Genomic DNA, 18,634 nt, shown 5'->3' on the forward strand with positions numbered 1-18,634 from the left:
ATTAGGAGTAACATAAAATGTTGCGCCTCTTTTCAGTTTTTGCTAATATTTTAAAACTACGACCCAATTATTTTTACATATCTGTAAGGACAGTACAGTGTTACTCCTAAATCGTCCCCTCAAACAAGGTAATGAATAAGAGCTTTTAAAATGGTACTTTAAAAAATAATCACCCAGAGATATCAACAGTTAGACTCGTATTTTATGGACGTACATCCGATGTTCTTAAATATCATAATTATATTACAATTTTATTCTTAAAGTTGTTCAGGCTTTTGTTAAGTAAAATGCGAAAGTAATTCTAATTGTGAATTTAAAAAAATAGCGACAAGTGTAGTATATGGTTACTTTTGCTGACAGACGAGTTTTTTAAACAACCGTAAAATGCATGCATTTTTCATTCTTTTTTTACACTCGGAACCATTGACGGCTAGGAATTATGTACTTACACGGACTGTTTACGGGGACGGTCAAAATAATGTATGTTTACCTGGTCCTCTTCGCTGTTTTATCCTATTTAGTGTGTATAAAATACATTTATAATCGACAATGGCACGCTTTGAGGAGCTCGCTGAAACGTACCTTCAACGTTTCGTCAGAAAGAAAAACAGTTGGCGCTGACGTCAGAGCTCTGGTTGTTACTGCGCACCCGGACGATGAATGCATGTTCTTCGCCCCAACGATCATACGGCTAGTTGAATTAAATGCCAGCGTACACCTGCTGTGCTTGTCTGAAGGTATGAGAAGACAAAACACTGATTCGCATTGATAATAACAGCAAGGCAGTTTAAAGTTAAGGGAAAATTGGCTACGTATTTCATCTAGAATGTTTGGTTTCAGTTTTATCCACCCGTTCGGGTTTAGACTGAAGTAAATCACCTTAGCCAAAAGACACAAAGGTTAAAGATAGACAAAGCATCACCTTTAAGATTGAAGCTATAGAAAAAGTCACCTTCAGGTTGAAAACATATTAACCTCATCTTCAAGGTGAGGTAATAATTAAGTAGGATGTAAAAGCCATAGAAAACTGGTATCCGCTTATGTTCAGTAACTTAATTTTTGAGGCAAGGGGACGGTTTGTTGAATAATGGAAAGCTAATCGGCACTATATTTTAATCAGACCTAATTAAATTGACAATACTATCGTTCAGTAGTATCGTATAGATGTTTTGTAAACTTTATACGGGCGAGTTATACTTTTTTATTTTTGATAAACCAGTGGACTCAACTTTTTCTGCAATTTTTGTTGACAGGGAACTACTATCATCAGGGATCTCAGCGCAGAGAAGAACTTCTCAGAAGCTGTGCTGTGTTGGGGATACCAGCCTCCAGAGTCACCGTCATAAACCATGAGTAAGCACAGGTTTGCAACAACATGCAACTCATAGATAACTGCTTTCACACTGGTAAATCAACGTTGTCTGTTTTGCATTATGAACCTGATTAACTTACTTGAACACTGTTATTTGATGGGGGAAAGCTTATTAAGGATTTTTTAAAAACAAAATTACTAATGGCAAACTTACATTCTTTGTTTCTAGTCTGATCAGTGTCAAGAGCTGCATTTAGTTATTCCTGACTTCCTATTAGCTTGGGGGCTATTTGTATTAATTGACACATAATAATAATATTAATACTGATTTAATCATTTTACAGCGATGGATAAAAATGAAATTTATCTTAAAAAGAAAATTTAATAAAAATCTGAATTTCTAAACATGTTTTTTTATTCATTTACATTTATATTTCAGTGACACAATAACACTTTTTATTTATTTTGATTTTGATTAAAATAAAAAACATGTGTCTATGTTCATCAAGATAGACTGCTGAGGGGCCAAATTTGCTTTATCTAGACTTCTAAAATCATCCAGAGCGTCACATGTCACCTTGGGCTATTCTTCAGACACCCCTCTGGTACAGATTATTGTACAAGCAATTTCAAGTAAATGTTTTAATAATAATAATAATAATAATAATAATAATAATACATTTGATATGACAATGCCTTTCAAAACACCCAAGGACACTTTACAACATTAAAAACACAAGTTAAACAGTAAATAAATGGCTACCAAAAATTTACTAAAAATTTCAGAATATTATTAAAACTAATAAAAAATATAGAAATAGGGGAATCTGCTTAAGTAAGGTAAATGTGCTGATTAAATGTTCTTTTTATATTCTAACCCACTATTATGGTCTCCGTAAGGTGGCGGGGCTTTCTGGGGGATTTCTTACCGGGAGGAAGATTGCTCGGCAGAATTAGAATGCTTTGGGATCCCTAAAAACAAGCTGACGAGAGGCATGCCTTGGTTTCAGTGCTAGATTTCCCAGATACCCAACCTGATTGAAGATATGTATAAATGGATGGATGTTCTTTATTTAGCTCATTGCTTAGCTTCTTAGCATGTCTGCGTCTTGGAAAGCATCAGATTCTCTCCTTTAAGCCAGCGTCTGTCAAAACACAAAGCGCTGACCACAAATCCACAAATCACATCCTGGCATTCTGCCTGCAAGTGACCTCATTCAGTCTGAGCTGATGTATTATGTAAGGAGGTTGATAAGTCTGCCCTATGGGACACCAGATTCACCAAAAAAAAAAAAAAATCCCCTAAAAAATCCCAACACCCATTAATCTATACATTCTTCTACTTCCTGTATGTAACAAAATATATTTTTATTTGTACATTTTTGCTAAATATTGTAAAGCAAGTTTAAAAAGTGAGCTTAAAGCATAACATATTTTTTTCATGTCAAGTTTGAAACAGTAATTCTCTTGTGAAAGAGAATTTTTCTCTCTCTCTCTGTTTAATGTGGATAAAATCTTCAGCCTGACTTTTAAATGTTTGGAGTTTCTCAGAAGCTCTGAGCTGTCTCCATGTGAGTCCCGGCATGTTGGCTCACCAGGAGAGCTGGATGAACTCTGACACTCACCTGGAACTCCCTGTAATGAGCTGGCAGCATGCCCAGACTGTCTGCCCCAAAGAACAACTGTGTGTGTCTGCGTGCGCGTGTGTGTGTGCGTGTGTGTGCTTGCTTCAGCACTCTTGCTCAGACCCCACCATTTTACCATCTTTTTGCTCACAGAATACAGCTGAACTTTGTTCTCCGAACTGTCTGCACTTCTGCTGACCCGGAGGGTGGCTCGTTTCCCCCTTTCCTTGTATTCCCTTGTTTGCCTGAAACACACACCTAAACACACACACCTAATCAGCACTTTGAGGCGCCCGCTCACTCGCCACCAACTGGTCCCCCTTCCTCCTCCCCACGTCCACGTCTGCTGAAGCCAACCGCCAAGGACTGTTAGATACATTGTAGCGACACACTAAGCGCTGCTAATGTAGGTCATTGCGAACTGTTTTTCTCTGCTTGTGTCTGCACACGGCCAGCCACACTTTGGCTTCGCTCCCGATCTCGCTCGCCAGTTCAAGTATGCTCTTGTTTTTCCTTTGCTGTTCATTTTGTTCTGTCCAAAGACGGAGAGAGGACAGGGTAACCTTTAGTCCACATTGATCGTTAGAGTTGAACTGGTAAGTTTGGGGTTGTAGCTTTAACTGTAATGAGGTCATATATTTGGGCTGGTTCTTTATCCACGTAAAGGACAATTTAAAATCTTTTCGGAATCTGTGCAATAACAAGATTGGTCAAGTTTTCTGCAACAGAAAAGCATCCCCACAGCATGATGATGCATGCTGTTGACCTGTTTCAAAGTGGGGGCGACGTGATCAGGCTGAAGCGCACATTTACTTCTCGGTCTCCACAAAGTTTTGTTTGTATGTCAAGAAGTTGCTGTGGTGGCTTCATTTCATCGGCTGTGTACTATGGTTTAAAAACAAAATCTACAAGTTGTGAAAATACCAAATTTTTTTCCTCACTTTTTTTTCCTTAAAAAAATGACAAATGACAGAATATATTGTAATAAACTGGCTTTTATTTCCATATTTCCTTCTCTAAATTGACCTGAAAAAAAATAGAAGCTGTAAAACACATTTGTCAAAGAAGATGAGCTTTGGTTCTCTGCAGCTCCTCTAAAGTCACCATGGGCCACTTGGGTTCATCTCTGATTAATGTTATCTTTTGGTTGGTTGTACTAGATTTTATTTAGTAGTTACTATAGTAAATATGGGTTGAAATGTTTTTGTTTGTTAAAATAAAAAGGAAAGTGTGAATAATTTCCTTCTACTTTATACCTAACTACCACTTTGCACTGGTAAAATACATTGACGTGTGCTGTTGTTGCATGGCAAAATGTAAAAATAACAAGATTAAGCTGGTGTGAATACTTTTTAAAGTCTCTGTAGATCAAACGGGTGACTCCACCTGTATTTGTTATGGAGACACTAACTCAGACAGCTGCTGCAGCACAACAGTGGAAGCCCTAGCTGTCCTCTGTGCTGCGCTGCGTTGTTGATGAGGGAGGAGTAAGTGCGGTTACATGACGACAGATCTTAGTCAGACAAGCTCTCATGCAAATACAGATCATTTCTTCGACGCGACAGGAATAACATTGGAGTTCCGTTTCAGTATAGCAGTTTAATGGCGATGGGACAGCTGTGTTGACAGCATGAGGGTTGGGGGAGGCCAGCGGCGCACCGGGGTCTCTGCGATCAAATTCGATCTGAGCACGCTCTGGTGCCTCCTTGCTTGCCTGTGAGTGACCTCTGCCTGCTCCCTGGACTCGATTGTAGCTGCTCGCTGTGTAAATCCCGCTGCCCCACCGTCGCATTGTCCATCAGACTGAACTTCTATCAATGCCCGTCTCTGACTCTGACTACTGCTATTCTTCAAATTTTCTCTCGCTAGCAAATCAAAAACTGGACGCTGTGGTTTTCAGTAGGATATGTTTATATCTGCAGTGATATAAACATCAAGCATGATGTTTTGCTGCAATAAAAAAAAAAAAAAAAGAAGACGCCTGTCATGAACTGCCAGGTTTAAATATACACTGATCAGTGTTAAAAATAACCAAAGCTGATTTATACTCACCTGGTAGTGGGTGACAACTAAAAACAAAGGAGCTGAACATGTGTAAATTTGTTTAGGGCACAACTGACATGCAAGTTATAATTTTTTCATCTGGCACTCGTCTGAATCCCTCCCTCTTTTTAGTACCGCCCTGAGCAACTGCCCATATGAGCTGGGAAGGACTCTGCAGTCTGGTACTCATTTGTTTCAAATCTTACATAAAGAATAGGGATTTATTTTTGTCAATAGGTGACTTCTCATTGGAGAGGACAAAAGTAACATGTGGGGTTTTCTGGTTCTGGTCTGCTCTGCATCCCCAGAACCAAAAACAAACATGGAGATTCGGCATTCAGCTTCTGTGCACCACAAATCTGCAAAACTGTAAAACAGCTGAAAACTGAGTTCCTTTAAATCAAGGCTATAAAAACCCACCTGTTTAGCATTTCTTTTGAACCATAATAAATGGCACATTGACCAACATGCCATTTATGTGTTGATGATTTTGATGATCTCACTGGTCAGAATGTAATATTTGACACTGGTTTCACAATTGTTGACTGTTCTTTATGACTTTTTATTTTTGTGTTTTTATGATGTAAAGCATTTTGAACTGCCTTGTTGCTGAATTGTGCTGTTGAAATAAGAGTGATTGGTTAGTTAGTTTGATTGATTGATTGATTCGTTGGTTGATTGATTGATAAATAACAGCTGTTAAGCATCACATCCATGCTTCTTCACGCATGAATGGTGACATGTAGAAACTTCCTGTCAAAACTACGGCACTAATCCCATAGCTATTTATTGGACATGTGTGAAGAGTGGTAAAACCTGCAGGCCACGAGTGCCATGTAAATAATGAAACAACATGTGTCAGTTGCCGTAGCAGCCGCAGCCTCCTTGTTACAGTGGCTTATTGTGGCTGTTCTGTCAGCGTGCAGTGGCATCTCGGCTGTTCCCAGCAGGACATATTATCTGACCGCGTGGACAGAAGTCTGGCAGTTTCACAGGCCTGTAGTCCATGTGACCAGACAAAACAAGCCCTCTCTAACACACACACACACACGCCACCACACATACACACACAGAATCCTTTTACTGGGCCAGAGTTCAACAACTGCCTACAGATGCCTGCAAGCAATTAGGCATCTGCATGCAAAGCTGCAAAGAGGATCTGGCGAGGTTACTTTAGGACAGTTCGTCCTGTTGCCATAGTGAAGCCGACAGCCTGCATCCGGCAGGAGAAAGGTCAGGTGGATCTTGTTCCTATCTATCTATCTGTCTGTCTCATTTAAATGATCAAAACCGTTATTTGCTTTGGCTACATCCTTAATTATTCATTAGCTTAAGTTTGAACTTTTTTTCCTTTCTGTCAAGTCACAGATGCAAACTTGGGTGCATTTTGTTGAGATTTTATATAAAGAACCAACACAAAATTGGCAAAAAAAATTATGAAGGGGGCGTCATATATATATATATATATATATATATAATTTATTCAAAATTGAAATCTGACAACTGTTTTGTGTATTTTCTTTACCCCTAAATAATATAGAAAGTTAGGTGTATTAGGTAGAAAATGTTCTAAATTCATGTAATTAAATTTGACTATAAATTCAGATGTTCTCTGAAGGCCATAAAGGTTTATTAAAGAAGGATAGCAAACACAGAGCATCATGGAGATCAAGGAACAACGCAGACAGGTAGAAAGTTGTGAAGAAGTTGAAGAAAGGGTTAGGGCATGGGTGGGCAATCCTGGTCCTCGAGGGCCGGTGTCCTGCAACTCTTAGATGTCTCCCTGGTAGAACACTCATGGATCCAATAGCTGAATCACCTCCTCAGTGCAGGCAGGTTCTCCAGAGTCCTGCTAATGACCTTATTATTTGACTCAGGTGTGTTGAAGTAGAGACACATCAAAAAGTTGCAGGAGACCGGCCCTCGAGACCTGGAGTTGCCCACGCCTGGGTTAGGGGATAAAGCCAGACCCTAAGCGTGAACATTTCTCAAAAGATTCAGCGAAAAGTAACACTGCTCGGGTGAGATAATCCGTTCATAGCTATTTGTGGTGCGCTCTGAAAATGTTGCCAATCTTAAATGCATATGAGTGAACTCCAAGCATCAGACAAGACAATCATTGCTCTGAAACCAAAAAGGTAGGGGCGTAAGTGTTTATTTTTCAACAAAAAATATACATTTACGTTCACGGTAGCCTAATGAAATTGCTCGGTATAATTTTAAGTATTTCCAGTGACATTATTTGAGTTGATTTTGAAAATATTTTCTATCATTAAAGTGTAGGATTTTTTTCAAAGTTGGGCTGCATTAGCCAACGTTTAATTATTTTGTGTTACCATGCAAAGTAAAAAAAAAAAAAAGTACCTGTAGCCATTTTATAGCTTATTTGAGGTTTCACAATTCAATTATTTAATTACATTTTTATAAATTTGTATAAACTCTCAGACTTTATTATCAGCTTCAAGGGTTTTATTTGTCAAAACACAACCTCTCATTTCCCAGCTAAGTGCTAGCTTGTGTTGGTCTGCCGCGTAATATCTGAATAAAACCCGTTGAGGTTTGTGGATGTAATGTGACAAGATGTGAGTGGTGTGAAAACTTTTGCGAAGGAGCTTGGTTTGTAGGTTCAGGGTGCTCCTATTTATTTGCTTTCATTTAGTTTCAGGTTGGACAAAAGCAGACATAACCTGATGCCCAGGCCTCATTATTAGTAGGTCACTGGTATCAAATTGTCAGGGCATTGCATTCAGTCCATGATGGACAGTTTTAAACTATCTATGAACCCTCATTGCTCCTCGCTGTGGCATTCATAGCCCCCCTTCCCCCAACGCCTGACCCCCCATGGCCCCGGCAGCCAATAGAAATGTGTTCTAATCCATCACTTCCCTCTGCGACCTCCACTGTCCTGGCTCTTTGTTAGCAACAAAAGACAGGGAGACAACTGCTGACACAAGGCCACCCCTGCAGCTCACCAGCAAGCAAGGCTGCAGCTCACACCAGATATTATATATTTAATTGTTTTTATTCTTTAACAACTTCCCCAAGTAAACATAGAATGTCATTTGTAGCCCAAACGTTTTCATTTTTGTTATGTTTCAAACTCTGGCCTAACATGGCAAATCTTTGGCAATGTACGCAATAACCTCAGCACTAAAACCTTCTCCTTATCTTTTAAAAGTTTACAGCTACACTCTTCCTTGCAGATGTCAGCAACCTTTTGTGGTTTTTATCAGCTGAAAGCAGAGAAGTGAAAACAGCATTCGCTCCATTTTTGATTCAAGCCTCTGGGTTTTTGCTGTGAACCGTGTCAAGACAAATTCATCGCTAAGCAGATTTGAAGCCCCTTTGCTCTTATTTGTGTGTGTGTGGGTGTGTGTGTTGGGGGGTGGGGGGGGGGAGGTATGTGTGCGTGTGTTTTATTTTTCCCTCTTGAGTTTAGGATGTTGGGAAACACAGGAGATCGATACTCAGCGTTGTATCTCAGCAGCAAAAACGGGGAATTTGTGAATGTTTAGTAGGTCAGCAGGGTGGGTTGGCCAACCTTGATGTTTGATTTGTGCTTTGTGTCGCCTCCAGGCTGCAGTTTCAGATGAAGGAGTAGCTACTGGGCTATCGACCCTTAACCTTTGAACTCTTCAGTACTCGGCCATTTTTGCACCTAACAAAAGCTCACTTTCTAAAGCACTGTTAAAGAAAGAAGATCGAGCTTTGGACCGAAATAACTTGCCGTATTGTTGAAGTTGCAAAAATAAAAGACTTCACACTTGAAATGGGACTTCTGTTCTGAGATGCATTTCAGACTGCAGCCTGGTTTTTACAGTGAAAGAATGCGCTTTATTATTAGCCAGTGACATTGGTGGATTATGGGATGTTTATGTTAGCTGTAGCTTCACAATAATCACTACATAAATGTCTCTCCAACTGAATATTGTATGAAATGATTTTGTATTTAATACAACAGAATACAAAAAACTCACCAGACATTCACTCGGTCTTAAGCTAGATGCTAACAGAAGGACACTTCAGGCTAAAAATATAAAAAAATATCAAAATAAAAGTACTTCCTGTTTCCTTCAGTCAGATATTTAACAGTCATTTACTTACTAAACTTTTCCTAGTAATAGTACCTAATATTCTAACAACTTTACTATTTAGAATTTAGATTAAAGGTTTTAAATGTGGATTTAGAGAATGGCTTAAAAATGTTATGACAAATTATCTTTCTAAAGCAAAAAAATACATATTTAGTGCAACAAAGGAGTGGATAACAGGTGCTAACTTATTCATTATAATGACACACGAGCAGATTGTTTAATACGGAAATTCTACATTAATAAGTAGATCATAAATGTGGATTTATGTTTCGAAAGGGATGAATATATTACATTTAAACTACTTCGAAAATAATATTAAAACACATTTTTGGATGCATTGATAACTGCAAGCCAATTTTTACATCTTACCACAAATCCTCAATTGGACTAAGGTCTGGACTTTTGACTAGGCCATTTTAACACGTGTGTGTGTGTATATATATATATATATATATATATATATATATATCTGGCTGTATGTTTAGTGCCATTGTTCTACTGAAAAGTGAAGCACCTTTTCAGTCTTTTCCTGCATTTTTCACAGTTCCAAATGACGCATTCAGTATAGGCTTTAACACAATATCTTTCTTCTTATCTGGCTTCCATAAAAGCCAGATTTGACCCTTTTTTTTTTTTTTTTTTTGCAAAACAGGAAGGCGGTCATGTGTTTGATCTTGTTGATAATCAAAGTCTCCTCCTTTCTTTTTTTGGCCCACTACAGAAAACTTCCAGATGATCCCAAAGCCGAATGGAGCGTCTCATTAGTCTCCTCTGCAGTACTGAGGCACATTACAGATCACTGCATCAACATGGTAGGTTCACCTCTGAGTAAAGCTCTTATAATTTCCCCTTTGTTATTTAAAGTTTCTTATACATGTGTTTTGGCGCCCCAGTTGCCCAATTCATTATCCCCGTTTGACTGCGGCGTGTGTAATAATCCCTCTTAGCCCTGCCCACTTTGCATTTTTAGCCCTGGAAAAGCAGAGGAAATGGCCTCTGCTGCAGCAGAAAGTTGAAATCTGTTTACACATAGATTCTTATCGGCCACCAGCACAGTTCCGTGCTATTAGCTAATGGGAATGCAGTAAATTTAGAATCATATTCTGCTTTTTCCACACATCTGGTTTATATCAACAAGAGCTTAAATCGGAATTACCCCCAACCAAAAAACACGGGAGCAGGAGAACAAGCTCTTTTTTGTAAGATTGTGGAAGTGCAATCAGGCTCCCTTGACTAAAGTAGACAAACAAACACACCGTCTCCTCCTATCCTGTCGAGCCCAGCTGTTGAAAAATGCAGCCCAAAAGTGGGCAAAAGACTCATGTTAGTCACACAGAAAGAAACATCTGTTCTGAAAATCCAAAAGTGGTAATATTGCTTCTTCAGCCTAATGCATTGTTGTTCTCTTGTTATGCAGTCAAAATGTATGTCTTGCTCATTATTTATGACCTCAACAGTAACGAAAAGCCCAAAATTTGGACTTGCAACAATAGCCATCTCTGAAGAACCCTGAACACACCAAACCCCACAGTGAAACATAATGGTGGCAGCGTCATGCAGTCGCAAGGCTTTCTTCAGCTGGGTCAGGAAAATTGGTCAGAATTGATGGGAATATGGGGTGCTGGGGTGGTGCAGAGGTTAAGCACAACCCACATAAGGAGGCCTTACTCATCGACCCGGCTGTTGCAGGTTTGATTCCCAGCCTGGTGACCTTTGTCGCATGTCTTCTCTCTCTCTCTCTTTACCTACTTTTCTGCTTTAGCACTTTGAAATAAAGGACACTAGAGCCAAAAAACCTTAAAAAATTGATGGGAATATGCACTAAAAGGTCACATGACATTTGGGATTCTAAAGGAGTCATTTCACTGAACTGAGGGCAAAAACATTTTTTAAATCATGTTTTCAAATTTATCTTATTGAACAAACAATGGAAAACATAGTATCCCGACAATACGGAGAGTTTTGAGGGCTTTTAACCATGATTAATAGGAATTTGTCATGATATCAATAAAAACAAATCTTATCACGATCAATAATAAACGATACGATAAATGCCTACCCCTATTAGAACAGTCTAATGTCCAGACCGAGATCCACAGATGCCCTGTCTCCAATCTAACTAAGTTTGGGACAAATTGAGAGGAGAAATGGTCAAAAACTCCAAAAGACTCGCAGGTGTAACTGCAACAACAGACAGTTCTTCCAATGTATTGCATTGTTCATATATGTTTGTTTATAGAAACAATTTAAAACTATCTGAAAACAATTTGAATATTCCTTCTTCTGTCTTACATGATGTCTGTAGATTCATGAGCGTAGGAGAGTTTAGACTTTGTAGAGAAAGTCATGGTACTGTAGACCTGAGCACAGCCGCTCACATCTTCAGTCATGCGCCTTCTGTTCTCCCTTTGACCTAATTTTTTATTTTTTTTTTTGTCTTGTTTCCTCCCGTGGTGTTCAAGTATGCACAGAAAAACACTCTGAAATATCTGGCTGTCAGCTGCCATGCAGCTCCATGGTCAGGCACCAGCATGCTTCCACTAACCCCAACGTCTTTTCTTTTTATTGCTTTGGTTTCTTTAACTGTACTCTTGGACTCCACCAATTTTCTTTATTTTTTTATCCAAACCTTGAGCAATTTTGTTGTTTCAGGTGCTGACCTTTGACGGAAGAGGTGTGAGCGGTCATGCCAATCACGTAGCCATCTATAAAGCTGTCAGGTAAGGACTGGCCCTGAAGGACCTAGCCAGAAGAACGACTCTGGCAACCGCCAACGCTAAAACCCTGAAAGCAGTCCGCTCCGCAGTCATAAAAGTCTTTCCAGGAAAATGCAGGAAATTTGGACTCACAACAACAACAGCCAACCCTCTAAATGCTTCCCCACAAAAACACACATGCATAGAGATCATATTTTTAAGAATTGGTCTGTTACATAGCTGAGAGGTCATCCAAACAGAGTCCTCTGAGGCACTGGGCTTGGCTCCTAGCGAGCGGCCGTAAATCCTGTCCCCCGAAGTGGTGAAGAGGGGAGGGAGAGGAGGGCGGCTTCGGTTTGGAGAGGCCGCCTCCAGCCAGACTGTTGGTTTAAAGAAATGTGTTTGTGAAGAGTATATCACAATCCCTAGAAGGCACTTGGATCTCTTTCTAGCAACCAGCTGCACCTTCACAGTTACGGTTCTCTGTAAGCCTAGTTTGTCGTTCTAAAAAGTGAGCCCTATAAAACGCCATCTCATGATTCCCATGAGGCTAGAGCCCAGAGGGAGTGTGTGTTAGTTTTACGCCGCTCAGGATCTTAGTGTTTTGCTCATTTGTAAAGAGATTACGGAGAATAAATGTGTGAAAAAGTCAGCACAGTTGGAGGCTTTCATGAATACCATCAACATGAATGCAACTCATCCAAGTTCCTGTGATATGAACACTAAACCTTCTTTTTTTCCCTTGCAGACATCTTGCTTCTACTGGTGAATTGCCTAAAGGTAAGGTGTTACATAAAGACAACTTGTAGAAGATTGACATGTTTACTGAAGGCTCTGGGAAGTCCAGCAGAGACTGGAATGGCTGATCTTTGCCTATTTAATGAGCGTTTAGCGCCCTCTTCTGTTCAAACACGTTCAACAATCTTCTCTCTGCTCCAGTTTACTTGCAGCCAGTTTGGCTTCAGTAGTTGTGTGCTTTCAGATTCTTCCTCTTCTCGTCATTTTCAGAAGTTTCCATAGAAGCATCATTGCCTTTTAGTTTTACTTTTGTTTTCCTCGAAACATTTCTAAAGAGCCACCGGATGGGAAATTTCCTAGAAGACTAAAATGAAAGCTTTTGTGTTCTACTTAGTACACAAAAACATTAAATATAAATGAGATGATCGAAGAGTGAAGAAATATATGTTATAGAATCCTGCAAAAGTATTCATGTCCCTTTCAATCTTCTACATTTTGTCACATGACAACTACAAACTGCTTGCTTGTTTTTCTATATTTCCTTAATTCTGGGAGATCTGCCGATAACACGTGAAACCGCCACAAAAATCTGAAAATCATCCACTGTTCCCTTTTGCTCTGCTGTGAGACAAGGCTGACTGATGGCTCACCAGGTCACTTCTGCAGGTCCGCTGTTAACAGTAGTTTCTTCACTGTTTCAAACTTAGCAACTTTTCAGACAAAAAACAACCCCAATCTGCTCCAGTCAAAATCAGAATCAGTAGGTCCCTGACCTGGTAACTTTATGACTGACTCAGGGCAGCATATACCAACTAGCTACCACGCTGCCGTACAGGAAAATCTGTCTATTCCAGGAAGAGACTGACAGTGAAATTCTCCACATTCTGTTAGAGCACAAGCAGGTGAGCCCAGTATCTCTATTCTCTTCCTGTCAGCCGTTCCTTTGGATTTAGTCACTCTACAATCATTAAAATGACCAAAGGTAAATATCCCTCTGTGCTTACTTATTTTTATTTAAGAAAAAGAGTGAAAATTGTTGTTTTCCTTCCACTTAAACACTACTATGTGCTGGTTATCACATAAAGATAAAAAAAATAAAAAATTTCCCTGAATGTTCGTGGTCATTACGTGGTAAATGGTTCAAAGGACGAGAATAAAACTCTACAAAGCACCGTCTGCTTCACCCTGACGAGCCGTCCTGCTGTTGGCTTAGAGTGAAGCAGCTGACGATTAGACCTGGTGATAACCCTCGCCATCAGGCTGTAAGGGGATCTCAGCTAATCTTGCTGCATGTGAGGGGAAACCGTCTGCGCCACATCAGCAGTCTGAGCTCTTCTATACAACGTATCATTTGAGCGCTGTACAGCACCGGCACACTTCTCCTCTTAAGAACCTGAAAAGCAGGTTGACCTTGTTGTCTGCCTAAATACCATCCACCCTGAGCTTTTAACATTACCAGCTGTCTGAGTCTCCCTTGTGTTTGCTCACAGAGTGTGTTTTGTTCGCCCTGGAGACCGTAGGCCTTTTAAGGAAGTACACCTCCGTCCTGGACCTTCCCTTCAGCTGGTTTCTACCGTCACATCTTCGCTGTGTTGTTGGTCCAAAGGGCTACAAGCAAGCCAAAGTAAGCCTTAGGGTGAACAGGTTTGCCCACAAAACACGTCACATTGTATTTTTAGACACACACCCTTTTAGTGCTTTGTGATATGCATATGCACTAGGAAAGCATATTTTACAGCATGAAATAAGCTGTCAAAAGTATAAATGACACAATATTAGACATAATCAGTAATTTTCTAATGTTCTCGTCATGTCTCGAGTTAAATCTCAACATGTCCCTCACAGGCTGCCATGCTGTGCCATCGCTCTCAGCTTCTGTGGTTTCGGTATCTCTACATCACCTTCTCGAGGTACATGTTCACAAACACATTCCAGCTCGTTCCGCAAGGACCGAAGAATCTGAAGATCTACTGAATGTTACAGCTTGTGACGGCGCGCCTATTGTTAACCTTTCAGCTTCCACATTTCAGTTGTTAAAAACAAAGCGGATGACAGTTTTAATGAATCATGTTGTGTGTTTAAGAGACTCAAAGAATGTTGCCAGGATACTGTATGAAAACACTAAATAAGATTTCTATTGTTCTGTTTTTCATATGTTTATTAAAAAAAAGCAGTTTTCAAAGTTGTGTAGCAGCAGTTATTTTTACAGCATGTCCCCTTCAGGTTTGGACATGTCTTTGATGCTCTTGTGAGCTTGCATGCTTTCTTCCCACTTCTCCCCGCAAAACTTCTCCACGATGACGCTGCGCACAGTTCCTGGATCCAGACAGTGTGGAGCAACGCCTGAGGAAGTAAACAGGAACTGAAAAATAGGAACTGAAAAACAACAACAAAAAAACCCTCCGCTCATGTTTGGTATATTTCAGTAACACCTGGTTTTACCAGACGAGTTTACCGTCAAGTTTCAAGAGAATTTTCAGTTCCCAATATTTACCCCTCCATTATGATCACAAGATTTTTGTTTTCTACATATACTGTTGAAGTAAACTCTGGAGGAGTCATTTGGTGTAAACACGGTCTTGTTGTGAAATAAGATAAGCAGGTCATGAGAGTAATGCGACCATCTCATGTCAATACTTGAGGCTGGGTTCTTACCATATCCATCGGGATTGGATCGTGGTGTGTAGAAACTTTGAACTCCACAGGTTTTACAGAAGGTGTGCTTAGCAACATGAGTGTTGAAGGTATAGGTGGTCAGATTGTCTACCCCCTACAGAAAAGAAGACACCACAAGCATTAAGACCTTTTCTCCTTTTTCAGATTTTAAGTAATCACTAACGTGTTTAAAGTAAGTCAGTTACCTGTAAAAGAGTAAAGCAACTCTTCGGGACGATAAAATGGTGGTTTTGTTTTTTCGTGCAAACACTACAACTGGAGAAACTGATCAATTAGATTCATATTTTACAGTTCCCTGGAAAGCAGAGTCCTAGGAACTTTTCCAGCCATTATCACTGTACAAATATAATCATTAAAGTGTTTTATTGAAACTTTGTGTGACAGACCAACACAGGGTAAAACACAGCTGAGGAGGATACGTGGGCTTTCTAAACTGGTACAAATACAAACCTTCAAAATGTGACGTGCATTTCTATTTGCCCCCACCCCTTTGCAACGATACCCTTAAAAAGCATCTGAAGTAGCATTTAGAAGTCATCTAATTAGTAAATTGAGTCAACCTGTGTGTCGTTTAATCTCAATGTAAACATCAAGAAATGTGATTGAGAATACACACTTGCAGTGAAACACATGGAGGTCAGGAGAACTCCAGACTTCAAATCTAACAGCTCCACAGTGGCATCCGCCAGAGTGTTTCACAAGCTCCATTCTAAAAATAAGAGAAATAAACAAAACCGTACATAAATATATGAATTATCTATGTCGCTTTAGCCTTACTTTAGGTACATCAGGTAAACTGTAGTCCATTTCCTCCATCACTTAGTCAAAGTTCAGTAGAAACTTGTGACGTGTTTGTTGCGAAACCTGCTTACCTGGAATATTCCAGTCGTCCTATCCAGGAAATCACAGTGAGCCTGATCAAAGTGCAACACTCATAAGTTTCACAATCATATAGAAGACCTTTCACCAAGATCAGATTTATCACACCTGCTGAATACGTTATTTTATGTGTGAACAGATCATTACAAAAGTAGCCAGCTAGATTGTACGTACAGTATATGGGCTAGACCTAGTTCTTCCTTATGTGTTGTTTTCCTGAAACTCGTTGAGATAGCTGATAATTGCTTCCAGCAAGGGGAAGGGCAAACTACAGCCGACTTGAACAAACACATTCCTTGGAGGTTGAACCAGCTCAGCCTGCGTGATGTTGGCAAGCAGTGATGTGTTAGATCACGAGTTCGGTGTCCTATGACATGGTCCCAGATGGGTGGGCTAAGGGAATGCTGTGACCCAAATACATAATTTATACATGCTCTCAGGTCAGTTATCCAGTCTGTGGCACAAAAATAGACACCAAGTAGGTTACAGATCCCCATTTGAGCTTGCTGTTTTATATTATGTCAAATTAAATGGACTCTGCTTGTTGATTCTATGATTTATATGTCTCCATTTGTTTCTGTGACTCTACGCAGGCTGCAGACGTGTTTGTTGCTTTGAAAAAGCTTAAAATATTAACCAAATAGTCCAGTCAATGAATGTTTCTATAAAAATCACTAAAGCTACTGGCCAGCAGTCAGTATGTTTGGAAAAAAGGCTCTTTCACATACATGTTAAAAATAGACATTTATTCAAATGAGAAGATACTTTAGCTCAAGTTAAACAGATAAAAAAAAACATCCTGATGTAACTAGACTATAACATTAATATTGCCATAAAACGAACTGTGCATCATTAAATCCTACTATTTTCATAATTTGTTTGGTTCCTCTGTCACAAAAATGACCTCGAAACAGATACAATAAAAATGTTTTTTTTTTCAGCGTTAGTTTTGAGTTGCTACCGTTCACCAAAACATTTTTCAAGGTAAAATTTGAGTATAATATTTAAAAATGGCATACCTTCTCTATTACAACTGCTACAGGCAACATATTTTATATATTAATAGGAATCAGTTGGGTGATACATCTGGGATTTTGCCTGGTCATGTCCATGTGGTTATTACTGTAGTCTGAGAAATGCAGTCATTCGACTTCATGGAAAAAAAACATGATATGTCGTCTTTTACTTCGTCTAATCGAAAACGAGGTCGCTGAAACCCTCATTTCACCGTAAAACCATACATCTATCCAAAAAACCGTCAACAAAGGGCCGCATATGATTCTTAAATAAGTATGTCTTATAACTATCGAAAAATATGCTAGTCATCATGCTTTACTTACTGTAACTCAGCAACCAATCACGAGGCAAACAAACATCACTGTTATCCAATCAAAAGAGAGGAGAAAGTTCTTGTTGTCGTGGCGTTTCTGGCAGATTCTGGAGAATGACCATTCCCTACCACTTAGATATCATTCCGCAGCTGAAGAAAATTTGTTTTTCTTAAAATTTTAGAACATTTTTAAAACATCAAATATAATTAAACGTTAGGCTTTCAAAAAACATCACAGTACATAGTTATATTTTTATAAAAAGGGTTCATTTCAGGGTTTTAAGAACTACTTTTGTATGCGGACTGATATAAATCTCTGACACATTCAGCTCGGTATAAAAGACAGTGTCGCGCTTCAGACTGCAGCATTTCTTCAACAGGAGAAGACGGCGTTGCTAGACGATTACAGAAGTAACTATTACAGTTTCGATAGCTGTAAGTACCATTTAAGTACAATTTATGAAATATAATGTGTACATCGTATTCGTTTTTTACAAGTGAATACAATAATAGTATTTAATATTTGCTGTTTGCTTTCATTCTTTTTCGAAGTGTAAAATTATGTCAGTTGAGGATAGTAACGTTTACAGATTTAATTTTGGCCGGAGACTCTTTGGACTATTTAATTAAATTTACCGTTACTTTGTTCTCCGTTGTTTGTTTAGAGAGGTGTTTAGTGCTAGCCAGCAATGGCAGTGACTTGACATTTTGGCTTCGGCCATTAGAGGGGAACTGACGAACAAAGAGTATGAGCTCAAAATGGCGCTCGGGCTGTTAATGGTTGCTAAGGCGCGGTCCTATTTTTGAGAACATTAATGCATACATCCACACATGCATACATATACACACATGCACATGTATAATATTAAAAAAAAATTTCCTTTGGTCTGATATCTTGATGTCATTATTTTTTATTTTATTATTGTAGACTATTCTCACTAATTGTGAGAGTTAAAATGTGATATCTTATTTCTTTCATTTTTTTTATTTCATTTTATTGTAGGCTATTCTCTCACATGTTGTGGCCATTTACTTTAACTTATTTTTTCTATTCCCATTCCCCCTTCTTTTAATTTGTAAAGGTGGTGCAAGATGCAGATCTTTGTGAAAACCCTCACCGGCAAAACCATCACCCTGGAGGTGGAGCCCAGCGACACCATTGAGAATGTCAAGGCCAAGATCCAGGATAAGGAGGGCATCCCCCCTGACCAGCAGAGGCTGATCTTTGCCGGAAAGCAGCT

At 39.3% G+C, this 18,634-nt stretch overlaps 4 protein-coding genes across 5 annotated transcripts in view; 2 read left to right on the plus strand and 2 right to left on the minus strand.

Moving 5' to 3' along the window:
• ncor1 (nuclear receptor corepressor 1) overlaps window positions 1-472 on the minus strand; it is a 65,841-nt gene extending 65,369 nt beyond the window's left edge. The window contains exon 1 of the mRNA XM_017308555.1: window positions 450-472. The gene's annotated coding sequence lies outside the window, so the exon portion shown is untranslated. The remainder of the gene's footprint in view (window positions 1-449) is intronic.
• pigl (phosphatidylinositol glycan anchor biosynthesis, class L) lies at window positions 450-14,690 on the plus strand. Its single transcript, XM_008428069.2, has 7 exons — window positions 450-737; window positions 1,254-1,353; window positions 9,796-9,886; window positions 11,727-11,794; window positions 12,519-12,550; window positions 13,999-14,132; window positions 14,354-14,690. Exons 1-7 carry the CDS (start codon window positions 479-481, stop codon window positions 14,480-14,482), a joined length of 813 nt encoding a protein of 270 aa, XP_008426291.1. The 5' UTR covers window positions 450-478; the 3' UTR covers window positions 14,483-14,690.
• On the minus strand, window positions 14,689-17,076 carry cenpv (centromere protein V). The gene is made up of 6 exons (XM_008428065.2): window positions 16,238-17,076; window positions 16,057-16,098; window positions 15,801-15,893; window positions 15,370-15,439; window positions 15,164-15,278; window positions 14,689-14,851 (listed from the first exon to the last, which is right to left on the minus strand). Exons 1-6 carry the CDS (start codon window positions 16,558-16,560, stop codon window positions 14,712-14,714), a joined length of 783 nt encoding a protein of 260 aa, XP_008426287.1. The 5' UTR covers window positions 16,561-17,076; the 3' UTR covers window positions 14,689-14,711.
• Window positions 17,077-17,722: 646 nt separating this feature from the next.
• Window positions 17,723-18,634, plus strand: part of LOC103476036 (polyubiquitin) — a 6,671-nt gene continuing 5,759 nt past the window's right edge. Inside the window, exons 1-2 of one of the 2 annotated variants that reach the window (XM_017308560.1) lie at window positions 17,723-17,828; window positions 18,476-18,602. In XM_017308560.1, coding sequence (XP_017164049.1) covers window positions 18,486-18,602 — 117 coding nt within the window. In that variant the 5' untranslated portion in view covers window positions 17,723-17,828; window positions 18,476-18,485. The remainder of the gene's footprint in view (window positions 17,829-18,475; window positions 18,603-18,634) is intronic. The other variant, XM_017308561.1, reaches the window with a different exon arrangement.

The sequence above is a fragment of the Poecilia reticulata genome, linkage group LG14, assembly GCF_000633615.1.
Source record: "Poecilia reticulata strain Guanapo linkage group LG14, Guppy_female_1.0+MT, whole genome shotgun sequence".
Taxonomy (NCBI): Eukaryota; Metazoa; Chordata; class Actinopteri; order Cyprinodontiformes; family Poeciliidae; genus Poecilia; species Poecilia reticulata.